This window comes from Haliotis asinina, chromosome 15 (genome assembly GCF_037392515.1).
Source record: "Haliotis asinina isolate JCU_RB_2024 chromosome 15, JCU_Hal_asi_v2, whole genome shotgun sequence".
NCBI classification, from domain to species: Eukaryota; Metazoa; Mollusca; class Gastropoda; order Lepetellida; family Haliotidae; genus Haliotis; species Haliotis asinina.
Window position 1 is genome coordinate 49920870 of NC_090294.1, and position 20135 is coordinate 49941004.

Here is a 20135-nt window from a genome sequence, read left to right on the forward strand (position 1 = left end):
CAGTGGAAAATGCTATGTCGGTAATGAGTTCAAATCTGCTTTCTAACTAGTTGATCTATTTGAGTAAAATAACTGGAAATGCTGATGAAGAAAACTGTCCTACAACATTCTTAAGATTAGTTGGTGTCACCAGTCTAGAAGTTACGTAGGCCAAGAATTTTTTACCAGTCCTCGTACCTTGCGTGTAGTAAACAGAGTCCTGGACTTTGTTGGGGGTTCTGTAAATCTTACCTTGTGTCAAGATATATTAGTTCAACTTTGGATTATGTTATGTTGATTTAGTTTCAATGATCCTTGTTTTTTGTAGTGCATATCATTTGTAACCATTAGACATGATTGTAAATAGCTTGCCCTATTTTAATAATTTGGCATGACCTTTGTCACACTTACCAGAGGAAACCAAATAACCACACGAAACAGACATTTCAGGGTTGAGGTTAATGCTGCTTTCAAGAGCATTCTAGTTTCATAACCTTATGTTCATTAGATGAAGGGGAAAGCTTAACCTGATTGAGTTCTTGAATCAATGACAAACCTACAACCTCATGGTGATCTGGACCTATGGTTGCTGATGTGTACAAGGGAGACAACTCTGCATAGAGAATAGTTCTCCAACAACTGATCAATCAGTTCCCTTACTGATCTAATAGACTGAGTGAGTTTGGTTTTCAGCTGCTTTTAGCAATATCCCAGCAACATCACAGCAGGGAACAGAAATGGGCTTCACACATTGTTCGGATGTGGGGATTGAACCTGGGCAGATGTGCCTACCCCACTTGCCTTCAATGTGTATTTAAGGTGGCTAGAAGTGTATTTTGAGGGGTAAAGTGTAAAATCTCATAATGAATATAATCGGCTCCTCTCAGTATGTGTTCTGAATGCACAATGTTAATATCTGCAATCCACATACTTGGCTCCTTTAGTTGACCTGGTTATTCCAGTGATGGAAAGGTATTTCTCAGTAAACTTCTGAAGGAAGGATACTTTTTTGAAAAAGGGGGGGTGGGGTTGGGGGGGTGTCAATGGCTTGGTCAGCCATGCTCTTGCCATTCGTAAGCAACTTGAATATCAGTAGGACTCGGGGGTACGTGTTGATGTCATTGATAAACAGTGTAGGAAGAACAGACAAAGATGTTATCAATGATAGTTAATACTAAAAGTTGAACAAGAGAGTAGAATGAATAATATTTTTGATGAATTGTAACTCAACTGGTGTACATCCTGTTATGTGGGCACATATTTGTATTTAATCATAAATATTGTACAAAAAAATCATACAAAATAAGCCAGGTAGGCAGGTCTGCTTGAATCTGCAGTCTGACGAGCCAACGCTTGAACCATCAGGTTACCCCAAGGTCCCAGGTCTAATAGAGCTACTGTTAATCACAAAGAGAAGTCAAGAGGGGAAAAGGGTTATGGATGTCAACTTGTGTTTCATGAGGAACATGATCTTTACAAGTATGTTGTTTCTCCTCCATCAGTTGAATGTGAGAATACCAAGTGATCAGATAACAATTTCACACGTAACAGAAATCTGTGGTCAACTGGCACCCATTGGTAATCGCCACATGAATATGAAAGCAGAGCATTGTATGGATGTGTGACTGGACAAAATGAGGGCAAAGGCAGCACCAAAAAGGTGACAGCTGATGTTTTGCATAATGTAAACAAGAAGACAAAGTCATCAATATCCCCTGCAATGGCAAAATGCTATAATGAATATGTCTACTAGTAATGATTATATGTGCAAGGTTTGGTGAAGAAATAGAGAACGGTTTTAAAAATATTGCTCTGGAACAGAACACTACCACCAAACTGAGTCAAAGTCAAACTTGTTGCCATGGAAATTCCAAAACTACCAAAAGGCACCACTACATCACCAGACTTGTCTATGTGCTAAATTTGGTGAAGAAACATTGAACTGTTTTAGTGTTCTGGTCCAGAAAAGAGCACTACCACCAATTTCAGTCGAAGTCAAACTTGTTGCCACGGAAACAGCAAAAATATTTAATTCAGAATTCCAGAACTACCGAAAGGCAACAGTACACCATGTGCCAAGTTTGGTGAAGAAATATTGAACGGTTTTCAAGATCTTGTCTGGAAAAGACAAATGTGCATGGACGCACAGATGAACAGACACACACACTAAGTCCATTTTAATAGCCCCTACAAAATGCAATGTGGGGATAACTAGGAACATACACCACTTTTTTTCTCTACATGTGTATCACTTCATAATACCATTCATAGAAGTACCAGTAACATACGATGTCTCTGATAAATTGCTCATGTAACCCTATGTGTGATATCCACCTGAAATGAATTAATTCAGTTTGTCCATTTACTGTCGGAAAAACAACTACAGATAGGAGAATTTGTTTTATTGACATGAACACATTTACACATTCACACTAATTCACACACAATTGTTTTTCTATTCCTTTTCACTCAAAGGCTCTGGTTTCTTAACACCAATCTCTCTTGCTATCTCCAAAACTCTGTCCGTGGCTGTTGGTGCACTGATGGCCTTTGACAGCTCTTTGTCTGGAAACTCTGTCACATTCAAGCTCGTGTCTCTGTTTGTGAAGGGGGACCACACGCCCTGGATAGAAGGGGTCTCTGTGTGCCACTGTTTTCGCAGTCGGACAATCTGTGCACCTGACCTTGTTCTGAAATGTTCAACCCACTTACAGATGTCATCTTTCGGCATGTTGCGGATGTTGAGAGTCTCTGTCCTCCCATTCACTGAAACATGAAGGGAAGTTGACACCCTATCATTAAAACTACTCATTTCGACATTTAACTACCTTAAATCAACCTTTTTGAGAACAGAGCACAATTCTCTCTGATGAACAAAATTTCAACTAATTGGAGGGGAGCGTCTCCATGAGGTAATATGAGGTATGCATGTGTTGGGTGCTGCAGAATTCATGTACCTTTCAGAGGGGTATATGATCTTGTTTACACGCTTGTCTAAAACTGAAATTGTGACAGTTGTGAAAATTGAAAGCTTTACATTTTGACATTCTACTGTCATTTAATCTTGTCACCTGATTCACCAAGCCTCTGAGTCAGAGTTACAACTTGTTTTCATGGACGATTCTGTCAAAATCGCTTGCTTATAACTAACCACCAGTCTTTCATATGTAATGGTTAAAAGAAGACAAAAAAAACCCCCAAAGTTTATTCTTTTTTTAAGTGAGCAAGTCCATTTGAGCAGTATTTCTGTTACTGGGATATCATAGCTGCTGGGGGAAAGCTAAGTCAAGTTGTCCAAATACCTTATTCAAATTGGTATTATTTCGTTTCAGTAAGCAAAGGACCTCCTTGGAATACTCTTGTTTGCTATGGATAGTCAAACAAAAGCCATGTTTGTTTTTTCGTTGTTTAACATAGCATGCAGCAATATTTCAGCTATGACAGTGTCCTGAAAATAATTTAGTCTGCAGGAGACGATCCAGTGATTGACATCATGAGCATCTATCAATGGAGTTATGATATGATGACGTGCATCAACCAAATTAGTGAGCATTATGGATAGATCTTATTCTATAAACATGTGGAAAATCAGAGGTCAATCTCAATTAAAACCCCACACAAGAATATTTAATGAGAAACTCTTACTTCAGTGATCCATCAGACAAACTACATCCCAATCATTCTTTTCAGTTTATACGTCTAGCATTGTTAGCATAGATGGGCTAACCGAACTTACAGTATTCTGCTACAAGTCTTGGGTTTCTATGGCGCCTTGGCTTCAGATACACAACAATCCCTGGGTTCTTTCTTGTAAATTCTAACACATGATTTTCCACAAAATCTCTGAAAGTAGCAAAAATTGAGATTTATCAAACCATGTAGCATGAGTTATACAAGTTATTAGGGAGATTAGTCTAATGCCATTTCTAGCAACATTCTAGCAATATCATGAGGGAGACACCAGAAAAGGCTATCATACATTTTATCCATGTTGGGAATCAAACCTGGGTCTTCAATGTGATGAGGGAGCGTGTCAGCCACTAAGCCACTTCACTGGACTTACAATACAAGTTATCAAGTGGCTAAGGTGAACAGTATTTCCCATACAGAGGATACTATGTGGAATAAACCATCATCAAACAAGAACCCTGTACATAGGATTTGTAGCCTATGCTACCACACCGCGATGTTTGCGATGAGGGAATCATTCCTGTAAGGACACCTTACGACGGGAGCCACCTTCCAGAATCAGTTGTGATGAGCATATCCCTTAAGGAGAGCTTAAGAGCTGCTCTTGAGAACTAGAAATATTAACTGTAAATGTGCTCCACCTCCTCTCTAAACCGATTCCTACACCATGGACCTATACAGTAATAAATCAGATTCTGGCAAACAAAAAATGCACTTGCAATGTTATAACACGGGATATATATTCAAGCCACCATGAATTTGTGCTGGCTTGCAGTGAATTTGTTGACCGGACTGGTTTGTAGACGTGGAAATCCGGTGGATTCGTAGATGATGTTAGTAACTGTTAGTTAATGATGAAAAATGGTATTATGGCATTAGTGTAAACGAAAAGTGTTTGAGTTTGGTGAAATAAAACAATATATTAGGTAAGTATGATCAGTGTTTTAAAAAAACAAACATGATCAGCGACATGCAAATAATATAATAATTATTTCATTATTATATTAATCTCTGAGTTTTCTGAAATAAAAACCAAAACACATAATAGGCAAGTATGATCAACATTCAGCTACGGACACAAGCCCAAAAGTAGCAGTGGAGAAGGTGGGCCCACCGCCAAAGTAATTAACAAAACACAATCAAAACAACTCACTAGTTCCTAATTAATACTTTCTGCCTCAACGATCTGCAGAAAAAACACCCTTCAAGATGAATTAATGCTATACGACTGTCACTAAAACCCTGAGAGGGATGCGTAATCGCCATCCTAGATTCACTTGGGAAATTATTCACTAACTAAAATGAATAAAATCTATGCGGACCTTGCACCCCTACTGTCACCATGAGACTTGCAAAACGATACGGTCAGTCTTTGCAGTTGACAAACATATCGTCCTATGCCGTTCTGCAATACATTCTTGACAAAACCACTTGGAATACTTCTCCCTGTCATTTTGCCATGTGGTGACCTTTCCAGACAATGCGACCTTGACCCCACTAGTTTTGTATCAATCCGCAGACACTACACCTTTCAGCAAAGCTCAACGTTAAAAATCATGACATAATCGATACCATTCTTGCTTTTGTCTAGCCAATTCATAACTGCATATTGCATCGTAAATACAAAGCTGAATGTGATCTCCAATGAACTATATTGCGTGAAGCAGGTGCTTGATTTCATATCCGGTTGCAGTGTGGTCGTTTCCTGCTGCTACGACAACACCTAATTCTGTCAGAGCAGAGATGTAACTTGATCTGAGTCACTTAAAACACTGAACACTGTCCGTTCATCCACCATGGATAGGGAAGAGTGTCACCGTAAGCATGCCGACAAGTCCGACAAAATGGACGACAAATTTAGTATCGTCTGTGGCGACTTGGGACTTGGAGAGGGACTGAAACCGGGCGGGATACTCCAAGGTTTAAATTTGCCTGAATTCCCAGACGGCGCGAGCAGTGTTACGTCGTCTAACAATGAAAGTACTGTCACTAGGAGGAGAAGTCAACCGTGCCAAGTCAACGGCAGTGATTCTGTGTCAAGACAAACTCCTGAAAGGCGAAAGTCACTCGTGTTTAAATCAAAAACCAAAGACAGATCAGCTGATTCAGAGGATATTTCTCCCTCTGGTTCTGAACATTTTCCCACATATGCAGATATACCCTTGGGAACGTCGCTTCGTCAGCAGAGGAAGTTGTTTGAACAAAATTTGGGATCCCTTCGTAAAAGACACGACATGTCTACCTCTGAAGAAATATCAGTGAATTCAACGGACGGTTTGTAACATGTATTATCTGGACAGCATGTGAACATAGTAACATCTCTCATAGTGCCTCAATACTTCTGTGACAAGCCTTGGCTTGTGACTTACACTGCTTTGGCATGTTGCTGACAATGAGAGATATTTTGTGTCATGGTTGAATGTTTTGTCTTTAAGTTTACAGTGGTGTGACAAGTAATGTTGTAGAGGGGTAGCTGGGGTGTGGGAATATTGCATGTCACAAAAGATTACATGGATATATCCTCATGTGTGTCTCCCATGTTGTAACATGCAGTTTATGTTTGCATTACACAGATTAAGTGTTGTTCATATTTACTTTTGGAATTTGTTTACTGGCGTGATAAACATTTGATAACAGCACAGGGGCTTGTATCGCTTTGAAACGGCGTTCGAAAGACATATAGATGTATAGACCCTACCCTAGTACTATATAAAAGGGCCATTTCCACTGTATATTTTGTTTCCAACCAGTCGGATGGCCCGAGTCTGTTTGTGCGGATCTGCTCAGTTCACTTGAATGTCAAGGTCGCTTATGGCCGACATGTGAGTAGGATTGCCAGCTATTTTGGTGAAAATGCTTGCTTACTGTCGAAAAAATGACATGTAGATGTTGTAATAAGTTTTCCGACCCTCGGAATACCGCGGCCGATCGAATCCAGCCCAGCGCTGGTGCTGCCAACGTGGCTGGAATTAATAAACGAATTTAAAAGGTGAGTTTTCGCCGTATTGGGTGATCCATGATTTTGGCGTGAAATTGCGGAGGTAGCTGTTTGCGATGATTCGTAGCGTATAACTTTTGAAAGAATGATCCGATTGTGACCATTTATAGCTCATTTTGTAGGGAAATCATCTGGCTTTCGATCCGTTGGCCTCGATGGGGCCTTAAAAATATTTTACGCGGTAACATGTAACTTTGATCGAGGAGGGGGTGGTTTCCTCGTTACATCCCTTTCCTTTTATATAGTACTAGGGTAGGGTCTATACATCTATATGTCTTTCGAACGCCGTTTCAAAGCGATACAAGCCCCTGTGGATAACAGGCTATTTTATATTCTTCTGACTACAAACTTCACTACATAACTTTGTTTGTTTTGGAAGTAAAACTAGAATTCATTGGTAGGTTTCCAATCATATGCATATGGATGTATGAACCTACTGGCAAGCAAGGCTAAGTTGAGCACCAATCTGACAGTTGACCCATATTAGCATGTATGACAATGAGTGACACCCACTGGCCCTTGCCATTATGAGTGAAGGGACCCCAGGTTGTCCACTTTATCATGTGACTTATTGTGAGACTCTTATGAGTAAAGCATGTGAAACTACGCACAGAATCAATTTTATCATGTTTATCATCACTGCACATGGACTAGCCTACATCTGCTCTCCCTTTCACAGACTAAATGGGTTTGCTCAGTGTTGTGCACTGCCTCCACCTCGTAAACATGATTTCTGTGCCGGTTCAGCTTTTCTTTGTTTGCCACTAAAATTCATACTCTTTCGAACAACAGTATTCTGATTTCCTGTAGCTACATGTTATCAACATTTGGAAACAGATGGAGCTGTTGTTGGAGGCACAACAATTCTATGTACAGAGTTGTGTCCCTTGGGCTCACCAGAATCCAGTGATTGTTGGTTCATATTCTGATTTGACCAGACCCATGCTTATTGGCATCACTTCAGCCTTTATTCCACCATTAAACTGACATGGTGGGATATAACTGGAATATTGTTGACACTGGCATTAAACCCACTAACTCATTCTTTAACAACATGTCTTTGTTTATGTTCTTGTATATCATTGTTGTTTTGTAGGTGATAATAATCGTAAAAGGTTAACAAGTGTAGAAATCGAGAAAAAATTGCTGGAAGCTTTACAGGTAAATATTCTTTGTTGTATTCATCTTATTTCTGTGTTCTCTTGGTAGAATCTATTGACATTTCTATATGTTTGTCTTGTAGGACGTTGGGTGGGGACTATCAGGCTACCTTGACCACACTGTATATGTGTCACCTGTCAGATTCATATTATTACAATGGGAATATGTGTCAATACCGTCTGATTTCTGATGCAGCCAACAGTTGCGATGGCTACAAATAATTTACTGAATGCTATCATAAATCTATGAGATTGTTGACTGCATGAAATAAAATTCACTTTCTTTTTTGTTATGTAAAAAGAAAAGATATTTAGGTGCATGTTACAATTGTTTCGCAATTTAATTTAGTCATGATAACTGTGCTGGTTATATTAGTGAGGTCAGAATGGCAGACATTACTATGACATATACTGGTCTTTGTGTGTTTTGCCTCTACTGCTAGAGCAGTGTCCAGACTTGTGGACAAGTTGTTTATTAAATTAGTCTGTATTGTTGTATAAGGCATGAATTTTTTGTTTCAAGGAAGTAGAGGAGTTGAAAATAGAGCTGGACACATGTCAGAAACGTCTGGATGCAAAATACATGGCCATTGCTATCTTAAAGCGGCAGGTAAGTTATCTCTGAGACTGATCATACTATGGTGTCTTGGGACCTCTGAAATTATTAAGTTTCACCGTTCAGTATTCACCACCTTGTGAAATGCTGTTATCTGGGTTAACAGGTGACAATGTTTTCAGAATTTGTTTATTGACATGCTAAACTTACAGAAGCAGATAATTGGGTAATAGGGTTTCCAACTCACTACAAGCTTCGCTATATGAATGATTGTTTTGGAAGTTGAGCTACAAGAGGATCAGTTATATTATGAGACAAGTCCAACTGATACATGGCAGTATGTACAGACTACTAGATGATCATGTCAGTAATTAAATAAAAGTAATCTGAAATGTTTATTTGATTTTCATACCAAGGAGGAATATTCACTAAAATTCTTAAAATGAGAAAACTTACCTGTTTGTCTCAAGTAATATTGAGCTTTGATTGTTTCTGTATTTCTGTTCTAATAACATGACAAAAATTAGTAATGTGTTTTATCAGGTTACTTGGTGTGATGTTTTCAATATATTGTCAGGTAGTTGTGCATAAGATGTAATAACACAGATCATTTTGAATTCAGAGGAATCGACAGAACGATATAAAATAAAGGAAATGAATAATTTATTAGACTATTCCCTAATTATAACATTATTCTATGAATTTATATAGGTGGTTATTCATAGCTCATTTAGCAGAGTTAAAAATCAGCATCACTAGCATGCAAAGCAGAAAATCTATAGTCCATCTCAGCACTGTCAGCATGTTTAATATGAAATTCAGTAGATACAGAACACATAGGTATTGTACATTTGTAGTAGTGGATCATCTCAGGGAATGAACTAGATGTCCACACATTAATAAGGTGTGATACAAGTCAAGTTCAGGCTGGTGGTGATTCCTGTCTGTTTTATGTCCAGTAACGTTTCCAGTAAAGATGTTATGGTAATGTGCAACTCATGGAAGTCAAATGAGCCCTACACTAGGCATGAACCCTACCATTTCCACATGCTTCTTTCACTTGTCCTGCATGTTCATGCATGCAGTTTGCGATACAAGTGCAATGTGCTTAACTGAAACGTCTCATTCTTATTTCAGTCAGGGTTTCCAACTACTTGTCTAAAGTAGTATAGTAAAAGTGTCGTTAGTCTGGTATCTGTAAGCCAGACCAATAATGGCGCATCTGATGCCACTAAAATGTACTGACATTAGTGTTAGGAGCCTTATTCTGGTCAGTTGACTTGAAGGGTTTAGGCACAGACTGCCTGATTTGATACTGAAGCAGTGTTTTGAACAGATTGCTGCGAAAGTGTTGTACATAGATGTGGCATTTGGGAGCTGAGAGCTCATTGGTCAGAGCAGCTACTGGTGCCCTGTTCACTTTAACCATATCGTGGCATGAAGTGGTTACAAATAGCAACTGCCTTGCATTGCAAAGTGGACATATGTATTCGGATGGGACGGTATTCACCCGTAAGTTATTGATATTGATTCTGAAGGACTGTTGTCAATATTGGCGGCTTACTTATCTTTGGCTGTTAGAATAGGTGGAAGTTTCTGGATTTCATATGTTGTCAAACGTGTTCAGTGCTTTGTCTTAAAAACAGTTTTTGTGAAAGTATGGTTACCGGATCGGGGAAGTATGACAAACATGGCGTCATATATAATTTGTGTTTCTCCCTTGACCATTGAATGTATTTCTGTCTCCATTGTGCGACACATGGCAGTCCATTACCGATATTGTTATTGTAATATAAACATGGAGATGGAGATAGTTGATCATTCATAATAGATGGATAATTTCCATATTTTTCCTTATTCTGACTCGTGCTTATTTGCTTATTTCCTCCCTCTATGCGAAGATAGTGGAACACTCTCCATGAAATTCCCTTCCTTTAAAATTATTAAGGTGGATGTACAATCACACTCACCCACAGGAAGCCTCCCAGTTTCCCACCACATTGGTCACTATCCAGCCCTATTTTTTACTCTCTCCTTGATCACCTGACGAGAGGGTTGGAGTCAAATTGAGTCCCTATCCTGCATTTAATTTCCAGTCATATTTTGAACTTTTACGCAAAATTTATATATTTCTTTATGTTTTTGTATATGCTTTTTATGTGAGATTACATTTTCACTGATGAAATTGTGCTCCTGGTGTAGCTTTTGTTCTTGACGCATGAGGACTCAGCATACCCACATGTGCCATTTAACGCCAGAAATTTTCAACTTTGAAGATTTATCTCCTCAACTTACTTCAAAGAAGGATCAACAATTCCTCTTCAAGCATCTGTCACTAACAACGAGTTGTCGTACACCAGCAGCGAGGAATTCAACCTGTATATTGTGATGCTTCATGGAATCCGGTTACTACAGCTAACCTGTACCAACATGGGGAAGCGTGGGACTTGTCTCACAACATCTGTATAACATAATGGCAGTATAATCTTCAGTTGAAGAACAATGACACAACAACTAGGAGGACAGTCAACCTACCTCGGTATTATATGTCACATGCAGCGTAAAACACAACGTTGCAGATTCTGATACCTTTCAGTATGCACTTACCAAAGCAAATCATCAAAAATGCCAATTGTACCTATGAATATGAAAACAAAAGTTGATGTGAAAAAAACGTGAAATTGGAGTTCAAACAATTCACTAATTGTCCCCCAGCGCTGGGGTAAAAAGTGGTTTCAAAAGCTATGATGCGCTGTGCCCATAACGCATGCACAGTGAATAGGTTCACAGAGCTTGAAACGGTATTCCTGCATTGAGTAAAGAATGTCGTGTAAGCAATAAAGAAGTTGACATCCATAACATTCTGTCTTATTCTGTCTATTATAATATCAACTTCTAAATGCCTCTCAAGAACCTTGTGAGTCGTAGTCTAATCTTTGTTGTATGCACAAAGAAGTAAATAATCAACTCGTTATGGAAGGAAAAAATGTTGATTATGAGTGTTTGTCACAGAGAAAACTCATTGTCTAGTTTATTGACACCTATATGTCTGTCTGTCTGTCTGCTAATGCCAATATGCAATGTACAACTTCAATCAATAACCACATCCAATTTTAAACACCTATGGGGCTTATAATCCATAAACAAAGGGCCGGCTAAGTGTATCGGCAGATGAACCAGTGGCCAATGTAGAGGCTTCGTTACACTTGAGTGCACACCCTCTGCTCTGACTGGGTTTGGTATTGCGGCTGTTTTGTGCTGAGGGAGGTAAACCTAAATACAAAATATTGCACTTTTGATTTGCGATTATACACGTATAATTTTGTCTATTTGTTTTTTCTTAATTAGCAATGCATTTTACATGTCATGAATAAGTGATAATTGTGTTTTAATTATGTTTGATTTTTTGGTTGATTGTGACCTTTAAGCGACGGAAGGCTTCGCGCACGCTTCTACAGAGTCATCTATACACATGCTGACTTGTGTATCTCGAAGACAAGCCTGAATGCTATTGAGGGAATCACTGACTGCACAAGATTTCACGATAGTCATTTGACTTGTCGAGACTAAGACGCTCTGCAGAGTAAAATGGTTGAGAGTCCATACATACATCTCGAACAGACTACCATGAGTGATTATGATGCAGTACTCATTATGAAAATACTTGTACAAGTGGCGTGTCGCAACTTGTTTTGATAGGAATCTTGACATACTGTTGCATTACACTCTAGCCGGATGCTAGCTGATCTATATATTATCACATTCCAGTCAGCGATTGTTTCCCAAGATGAGAAGTTTGACTTCATGTGATTCCCCTGATACTCTTAATGAAGATACTTATACGTGTGAAAGGTGGCAACTTGTCTTGATAGGAATCTTGGCATACAGTTGCATTAGACACTAGCAGGATGCTAGCTGATCTATATATCCTCACATTCTAGTCAGCAATTGCTTCCCAAGAAAAGAAGTTTGACTGGATGTGATCCCCTGTTTCACGGATGAAGATCATGACCGAATTACCGCCATTACAGTTCCCGAAGGGGGAAGGGTGGAGGAGTGGAAGAGTGGGGAGTACTGGATGTACATATGTGGCAGCCATCAGAATCCATCGTGATCTGACCCACTGCAGTTTCTTTAGGATTCTGTAAGCAAATAAGCATGAGTCAGGATACGGATAAATGTGTAATTATCTGAATAAAATTGCTCTTTTATACTTATTCTGACTCATGACATCAAGCCCTCCCAACTGTCCCACTCAGACGCGTTGGATTCTCTGTAATCAGGTGTCAGGTTTATATAATTATAGAGAGAATGACAAACAGGACTGGTCATGTGACCGATGTGGCGGGAAACGGGGAGGTTCCGTGTGTGTGAGTGTGATTGTACGTCAGCTTCAAAAGAAGGGAACTTCAAGGGATTTCAAGTGTATTTCTATCTTTGCGCAGAGGGAGGAGATAAGCAAATAAGCGTGAGTCAGGATAAATATAAAATATCAATTTTGTTTTAGAAAACTGCATGTTTGTCAGTCAAACATGTGACATGACCCAGTCTATTGTTTTATATGTGCTACAAGTTGCGTTCAGTCCATGTTTATGGGTGAAGATCTTGACAACAGTTATCCTGGAAAGATCTTGAGCAGAATTGGTTGTGAGTAGTCCATGCTTGTCGTAAGAGGCGACTTATGGGATTGGGAGATCAGGTTTGCTGACTTGATTGACACATGTCTTAGTATCCCAATCTGTAGGTTGATGCTCATGACGTCAGGCACTGGTTTGTCTGGCCCAGACTCTATTAGTTAGAGTGCTGCCGTATATAACGTATCTCATATTTGAGATTTACTTTCTTAGTTAAGTACAAATTCTAGTACTTATTTTTTTTTAACTACAATTTGTACTTCACTAAGAAAAACAAATCACAAATATGACATGTTACATTTGACCAATTTCTAAATGACATTGTGTAATCACTCTATATAGCTGGAATATTGCTGAGTGTATCTTTAAGCAACAAACAAAGAGATGTGATGAAACTATCCTGTAAACTTGCAGGATTATTGTCAACAATAAATGTTTCCCTCTTTTTCAGTAGCCTTCTTTTTGATAATTAATTCCTGTTATTTGGAAATTTCCTCTTTCTAGTCCTACAGAAAGCAGGTAATATGATCTTAGTTTCAGATCACAGTGTTCTTATCACCTTTGTGCATGTGTTCCACGGTTCATGCTTTTTCTGTTGAATTTGCCACATCACATCTCACCTGTTGACACGAACCTGAATTAATATTTGCACTCACCACAGTTGATTGCCCTTGAGTTAGCACACTGATGTGGAATACCCCGGTAATGACTGGGATACAGAGGTCAGAGCATCCATCCCCAGTTGGAGGCTGAGCAAGAGTTGTCATTGGTTCACTTTCTTGGACAGTCCGACTATGTTGTTATTCATTCTAGCAACCACAGGTTTAAGAACACATAATATTTTCATATTTCTGTCATGATCTGACAAGTTAACTGTTGCAAATGTGGAGACATGCATGAAGTATGTATGTTCTTTTCTTCTCTTGGTACAGTAGGATATCCTATCAAAAGTTACTAGTTCTGGCAGGTGTATCTAGGAAACACACAGATCAAGAGATTTGTTGGTGTTTCTTAGACTAAAATCTGTTACGATTGTTCTCGTGAACATATTGAAAGAGAAGCTGGGATCTCAACTATGCAGTGATCCCAATAATCTATATACTGCATTGCAGCTCTTTTGTCTCTGAGATAATGATGTAGAATACAGCCATGGAACCCAGTTGCCAAAGCAACCTGTGCTAGTTGTACAGACCAAATTTGTGACTTGTCACTTCATTGATTGCGTTACAACATGTGCTAATGGAGTGAGACATCCTGTGCAACCCTGTTTCGTATCACACTTGAGTATATATCAGTGCCCACCTATGTTAGAGTAGACCAACAACTCATGCTTGTCATTAGAGGAGATGTGATAGGGTGATTGGTTTTGCTGACCTGGTTGAAGCATGTATTGTATTGTGTGGATCGATGCTTATGATGTCAATCACTGGGTTGTCTGTCAGTTGGTTATAAAATTGCTGTGAAATGGTAGAGCAGGACATAAACAACAAACATACAAAACAGTCTTTCTTTCATGCATCTGAGACATCGGTGAGTCTTGGTAAAGCAATGATCACAATGATCTTGAATATACTGACTTTGAATCAAGGTGTTATACCTTTTTCAGGTATTATCTATCGATTCTGCTAGGTAACAAATCTACTCTATTCAAGTTCAGAAATGTTTTCCGATCTCCCTTATCACCATACAATTCCTCTGTCATTATAGTTAAATCAACAACACTGACGATCTCTCCTCTCACTGAAAATGACCCTGTAGCAATCAAATGAAAATGCAACAGTTATGCTTTAAATGTCAGGAACAGCATATGTTGTGCCTGTTTTCTCATGTTAAGGAAGCTATACATGAAGTGTTGTTCCGACCTGTTGCTATAGCCACATGTGTATATGTGCAACAGTTAGCAGAGTGAAGCGGTGTAGACTTCAGCACAGTGGGACTTTGTGTTGTACATCTGCCTAACTGATGCAGTCCCAACTGTTGGACGTGATGTTGTCCATCTGCCTAATTAATGGACACCCAACTGTAAGCTAGGTCCTGTCTCTCATATCGCAGTATATGAGCCGGTACAGGCCAAAGAGACGATGGCTGTTGATGCCTGTGAAAACACAAACATTGACAATGTTCTGTCATTTTCCATTGGTTGTCATTTTGCCAGCCGTGCTATTGCTTGGAAGACGTCAAAAATGTATGTTTTGAAAAATCGCTGTCATGCTGGTGCTGGAAAGGCCTTCGCAAAAATTAAATTGTTCTTATTTCTTGGAAACCACTTTTATGATTGTTGCTTTCAGTTATGTTACGTCTCTGATGTAAATATTTACCAGAAATAACAGTAAACAAATATTCATTATATTTGTGTGACCAGATCATTGATTTTTTCATCCACATACAACTTCCCCAATGCGACAAAGATTTTTATTGTACATTTTATTATCTATACGTATGGACATCGGTCGATCCACGCATACAAATTAAATCTCATATTGCAAGTTTTTCAGACATATTACATATTCTGCAGCCACAAATACACCGCTGAATTCCTCATACTTTTTAGAATCAAATTACAAATGGTCCTTGTCACCAGTGCCAAGTGTCTAGATGAACAATAGATTTGAATGTGAAAATAAACGCTGTGCACGAAAGCAAGCACATATTTGAAATGTAAACAAAGAAACTTTCCAGTTTTACTAAGCATAGCATTTCCTCGAAATTCCCGAAATCCATTCATCTCTTTGTTGGTTGCACTGGCTAAATACCTTTGGAATATGCATAGAAACACTATCGTATCAAGAAATAGGAAATTATACATCATTGTAATAGAATGATTTCATAAATTAATAAGAAATTATCAGAGTTTTTGTGCAGCATGACGCCATGACTGATGAAAAATCATGCAGAACGACAACAGTAATTATCAGTATATCTGGCTTCTTCTCCTGCTTACAGTGAAGATGATAAAAATCATATAATAATACACAGACAGTCAGAATTATTCTGATTACTTAAATATCATATTTATGTACAAACGATACCTGAATCAAGGATAGTGTCCTGGCCAAATCCTGCGTACCCTTATCTGCCCTGCCACCATTTTGTAAGAATCTGTCATTGGTTGTGATGTCGTACGTCAACATTGTTGTACATATTTGGACATTTCTTTGAGGTGAAGGTCGGTTGAATAAACACAGTCATCCTCTCCAACACTTTACATTTTCAGTATCATGATGTATACATATACATTTTGTGCTCAGATATTGTAAAATTCATTTTCTGCATCTAGCCTTGTTCAATATCATATCATGTGGATGAAGGGTATGCGTTTTTTTAAAACGTTCTTGGAAAGTTTTTGTTTCTTTGAATGATATTTACAAAAAATGACACATTTAGTGCAGTGCACTATCTTTTGAACTTTTACACAAGTGTAAGAGATAAAACATCGGAAAATCCATAAAGCAAGCCATGACGTCAACCAAAATGTAATTTTTTAGTAATTCCATCACATTTAAAGATGTGGCTAATAATCTGTCAGAATAGTGCAAAATCTTTCAAAATACATTGCTCAAACAGGAGATTATGGGAATGTAAAAAGTTACATATTACCTAGAGCCATCCAAATCGCTATTATGCGCTTTCTCATGTAATGATACATCATCGTTTCTTATACCTTGTGATACTACAAAAACGTATTTTGGTGACAGTGGGGATCTTTGTATTGGAATTGTTTGGTTCCCAGTGGACAAAACATCATGAAAATATATCGTCCGTATCCATAGCAACATATCTCCACGTGATCTGAGTTGTAATGACCTGGTGGTAAGCACAGCATAGTTATGTCCCCTTATCTTATGTGTATGACATCTGTGTCATCGGTTGACATCATGGGGGAAAATCCATTTCCGATATGTATTGTGATTCATTTCTTAGATTGAGAGTGTAATGTTATATTTTGTATAAGCAGACAAACCCATACATACATGCTTTAGTCGTTCAGATATCATTCAGTTTTTTGTTTGCTCACACTTTCCATAAAGATGCCAAAGGTGAAAATTTGTCGCATGGTGCTGTTATCAGTGCACGATGAAAAGCAGAAGTTCTTACTGTTGTTTCAATATAAATTTGTACACCATTTAGCTCTGTCTGTTTGTCAAATCTCCAAAATATTTGCACCTGAATCGATACCATCTGGTTGGAAAATATTCTACATTTCAGTGTAATTTCAGTGTCTTAGGTAGATCCAGGACCATGCAAACACAATTCTCGCATAGCGTTCAGTTTTCAAAACTTATGAAAATGTGTGCCAGAACAACAAACAAAAATCCACTCTACATTGAGGGAGTTAACTTGGTTCCAGATCTTTCAGCACGACGTTGAGCTTGACTGGTCCGAATTTGACGTCAAATAAACCAACAGAGCATTTTAAATGGCAGCCTTTACCAGCTCCTAGCTTTGGTGAATGTTATAACACTCAAAGGGAGCCAGGAGCCAGGAGCCAGGAGCCAGCTTAACCTAACTTTGGGACGTGGTGTTGTACATCTGTCCAACCGTTGCACACCCATCTGTGAGACGTGCTTGCATTAACTGTATTTTGCACCTAGATACATACATGTATATCGGCAGTGTAGCCTATGCAATCCATCATCTGGTGACATCCGGCTCCAGTTAGTGTAAAAGTAGGTAAAACAACGCCCTGGCTATGCTGTGTGTTTGTGTGAATAATGCAACCAAATCATTGTCACCTATATAGTTGAGAGTTGTTGGCAACCTAATAGCAGGAGTCGGGATATAATTTGGAGCCTGCATTAATGTCATTGATTTTGTCACCATGTCCATGCATTTCAAGAGTACTGGATGATGATTTAAGAATCAGTTTTATAGAGATCAAGTAGATATTATGCTTGTCCTAAACTATTGCATAACCAGAAGCTAGCTTAAAATACTTTTCTTGGGTCTAGATGTGGCAATGAGCTAGATGTGGCAATGAGCAGCTTCATTACTGACAACTTTCTTCTATATTTACAATGAGGAGTAATGTTTAGATGCAGGTCCTAACACCTTTATCAAACACTTGATAACAGTGTTAGGACCTACTTTGAAATATCACTCCTCAATGTACAGGTATTCTGGTCCTGTTATGAGTGATATACAAGTGACCATTAGGCCAAACCAACTTCATGTCTTATATTACAGAAAAACTAAAGGCAGGAAGGGAAAATAAATCTCCAGTCAAAGTAATATTCCTACTAAATACTGAAAGTATTTTACTTGAGGCAATTCATGAAGTGTATATGGGGCAAGAAACAAGCTGAAAAATGTCTTGTAAGTTTACATTTAGACCAAGCCAACACAGTAATTATAAACTGTATTGACAGTAACTGGGAAAGTTTAATTCAATTTGAAATTAGTTTTACTTGGACTGCAGATTGGCCTCTGGGCTGGAGGTAGTAAAGTTTGTCAGTAGTGGTTGCTTATTGACTATTCTTGTTGTATACATAATCATGAACCTGTGAAGGTCCCAGGGTAAAATAGGACTTCAGCAACCCATGTTTGCCGTAAAAGGCACTCAGCTTGTCGTAAGAGGCGACTAATGGGATCGGGTGGTCAGACTCACTGACTTGGTTGACACATGTCATTGGCTCCCAATTGAGCAGATCAATGTTCATGTTGTTGATCACTGGATTGTCTGGTCCAGACTCGATTATTTACAGGCCCACCATATAGCTGGAATATTGCTGAGTGTGGCATAAAACTAAACTCACTCACTCATAATCATGATAAAGGATGTCATCACCATACATGTGTCACATGATATGTGCCATTCTAGTGTGTCTTACCGGTATGTTTCAATCCTGTCTGTGTCATTTCAGTATGTGTCGTTTGTAAAGAAGCCCAGATCGCTGTCTGTTTTGTGAAAATTGAAGTGTTTGTTGCAGGAGATTTAGCATCACAAACCTACATTGGATAGTCCTGCAAGTTAAATTATTTACAATCATAGCAAGTTTCACTGAAATATATCAGGCCTCTTTTCATTACTCGCTGATGTTTGACATGGTATTTTTTGACGCTGGGTCATGCGTGTGTTTTCTAGATGTTCAGCATGCTGCACATATTCATGGTAAAAAGTTATGCAACCACGGGTGTCATGACCTTGATGGCATATAGTAGAGAAATAATATCTATACTATGTTCATTGATGTTCAGGGAGAAATAATACCTGTATTGAACATAACATTGATGTTCAGGGAGAAATAATACCTGTATTGAACATAACATTGATGTTCAGGGAGAAATAGTGTCTGTATTGAACATAACATGTTCATTGATGTTCAGGGAGAAATAGTGTCTGTATTGAACATAACATGTTCATTGATGTTCAGGGAGATACTTCAATGAAATTGTCTTTAACCATGTAAAAATAAATGCCCTGATCCCTTACTTTATTGTCCCATACCACAATGTGGAACAGGAGACTATGTATTCAACAGTGTTTGTACATCCGTCAATGTGTATATGTACATATGTCCAGATTCTTGTTAACCCAAAATCTCATGAACTGTTGTACTCAATGTCTTCAAATTTGGTGACAACTTACATTGGGGAATTTTGCAGACACCAGTTGATTTTGGTGATCTTGTTTTTATTGGCAATGTCACCATGATACTGTGAACACTTTTCAAACATTGAACACGATATCTTATGAAACATTGCATCCAATGTCTTCTATATTGTGTAATTATGCAGACACCAGTCATTTCAGGCATCTTGTGTGTAACAAAAAAAAATAGAAAGTACTAGATATGTTATAAATATTTCATTCTTTTTTTGCTGTGAGGGACATTGGCATATCATTTGCAAACACTTGTTGTTTACGATATTTCATCTTGATGTAGGTCCAGGTGCCCTGGTCTGATTATGCATGATAACATATTTTGTGTTATGTAGTGTTTGTGCGATCCACATGATCAGGTGCTCAGTGATGTATGGCTAATGAAATGTCCATGTTAGTGTTAATTATTGTTAGCTCAGTTAATGACAGTCATTTGTTTATTTTCATATAATATTCTACATGTTTTTTTGTGCATATCTGTTAATTTGTAAATTACATGTCATCATCCATATCCAGG

General features: G+C 38.4%; 2 protein-coding genes across 2 annotated transcripts in view; one reads left to right on the forward strand and one right to left on the reverse strand.

Annotated features, from left to right (window-relative positions):
* Positions 1 to 2362: 2362 nt before the first annotated feature.
* LOC137265457 (large ribosomal subunit protein mL43-like) lies at positions 2363 to 5711 on the reverse strand. The gene is made up of 3 exons (XM_067800860.1): positions 4992 to 5711; positions 3716 to 3822; positions 2363 to 2745 (listed from the first exon to the last, which is right to left on the reverse strand). Exons 1-3 carry the CDS (start codon positions 5120 to 5122, stop codon positions 2435 to 2437), a joined length of 549 nt encoding a protein of 182 aa, XP_067656961.1. The 5' UTR covers positions 5123 to 5711; the 3' UTR covers positions 2363 to 2434.
* Positions 5361 to 20135, forward strand: part of LOC137265456 (coiled-coil domain-containing protein 125-like) — a 37530-nt gene continuing 22755 nt past the window's right edge. Inside the window, exons 1-3 of the mRNA XM_067800859.1 lie at positions 5361 to 5943; positions 7764 to 7828; positions 8351 to 8437. Coding sequence (XP_067656960.1) covers positions 5466 to 5943; positions 7764 to 7828; positions 8351 to 8437 — 630 coding nt within the window. The 5' untranslated portion in view covers positions 5361 to 5465. The remainder of the gene's footprint in view (positions 5944 to 7763; positions 7829 to 8350; positions 8438 to 20135) is intronic.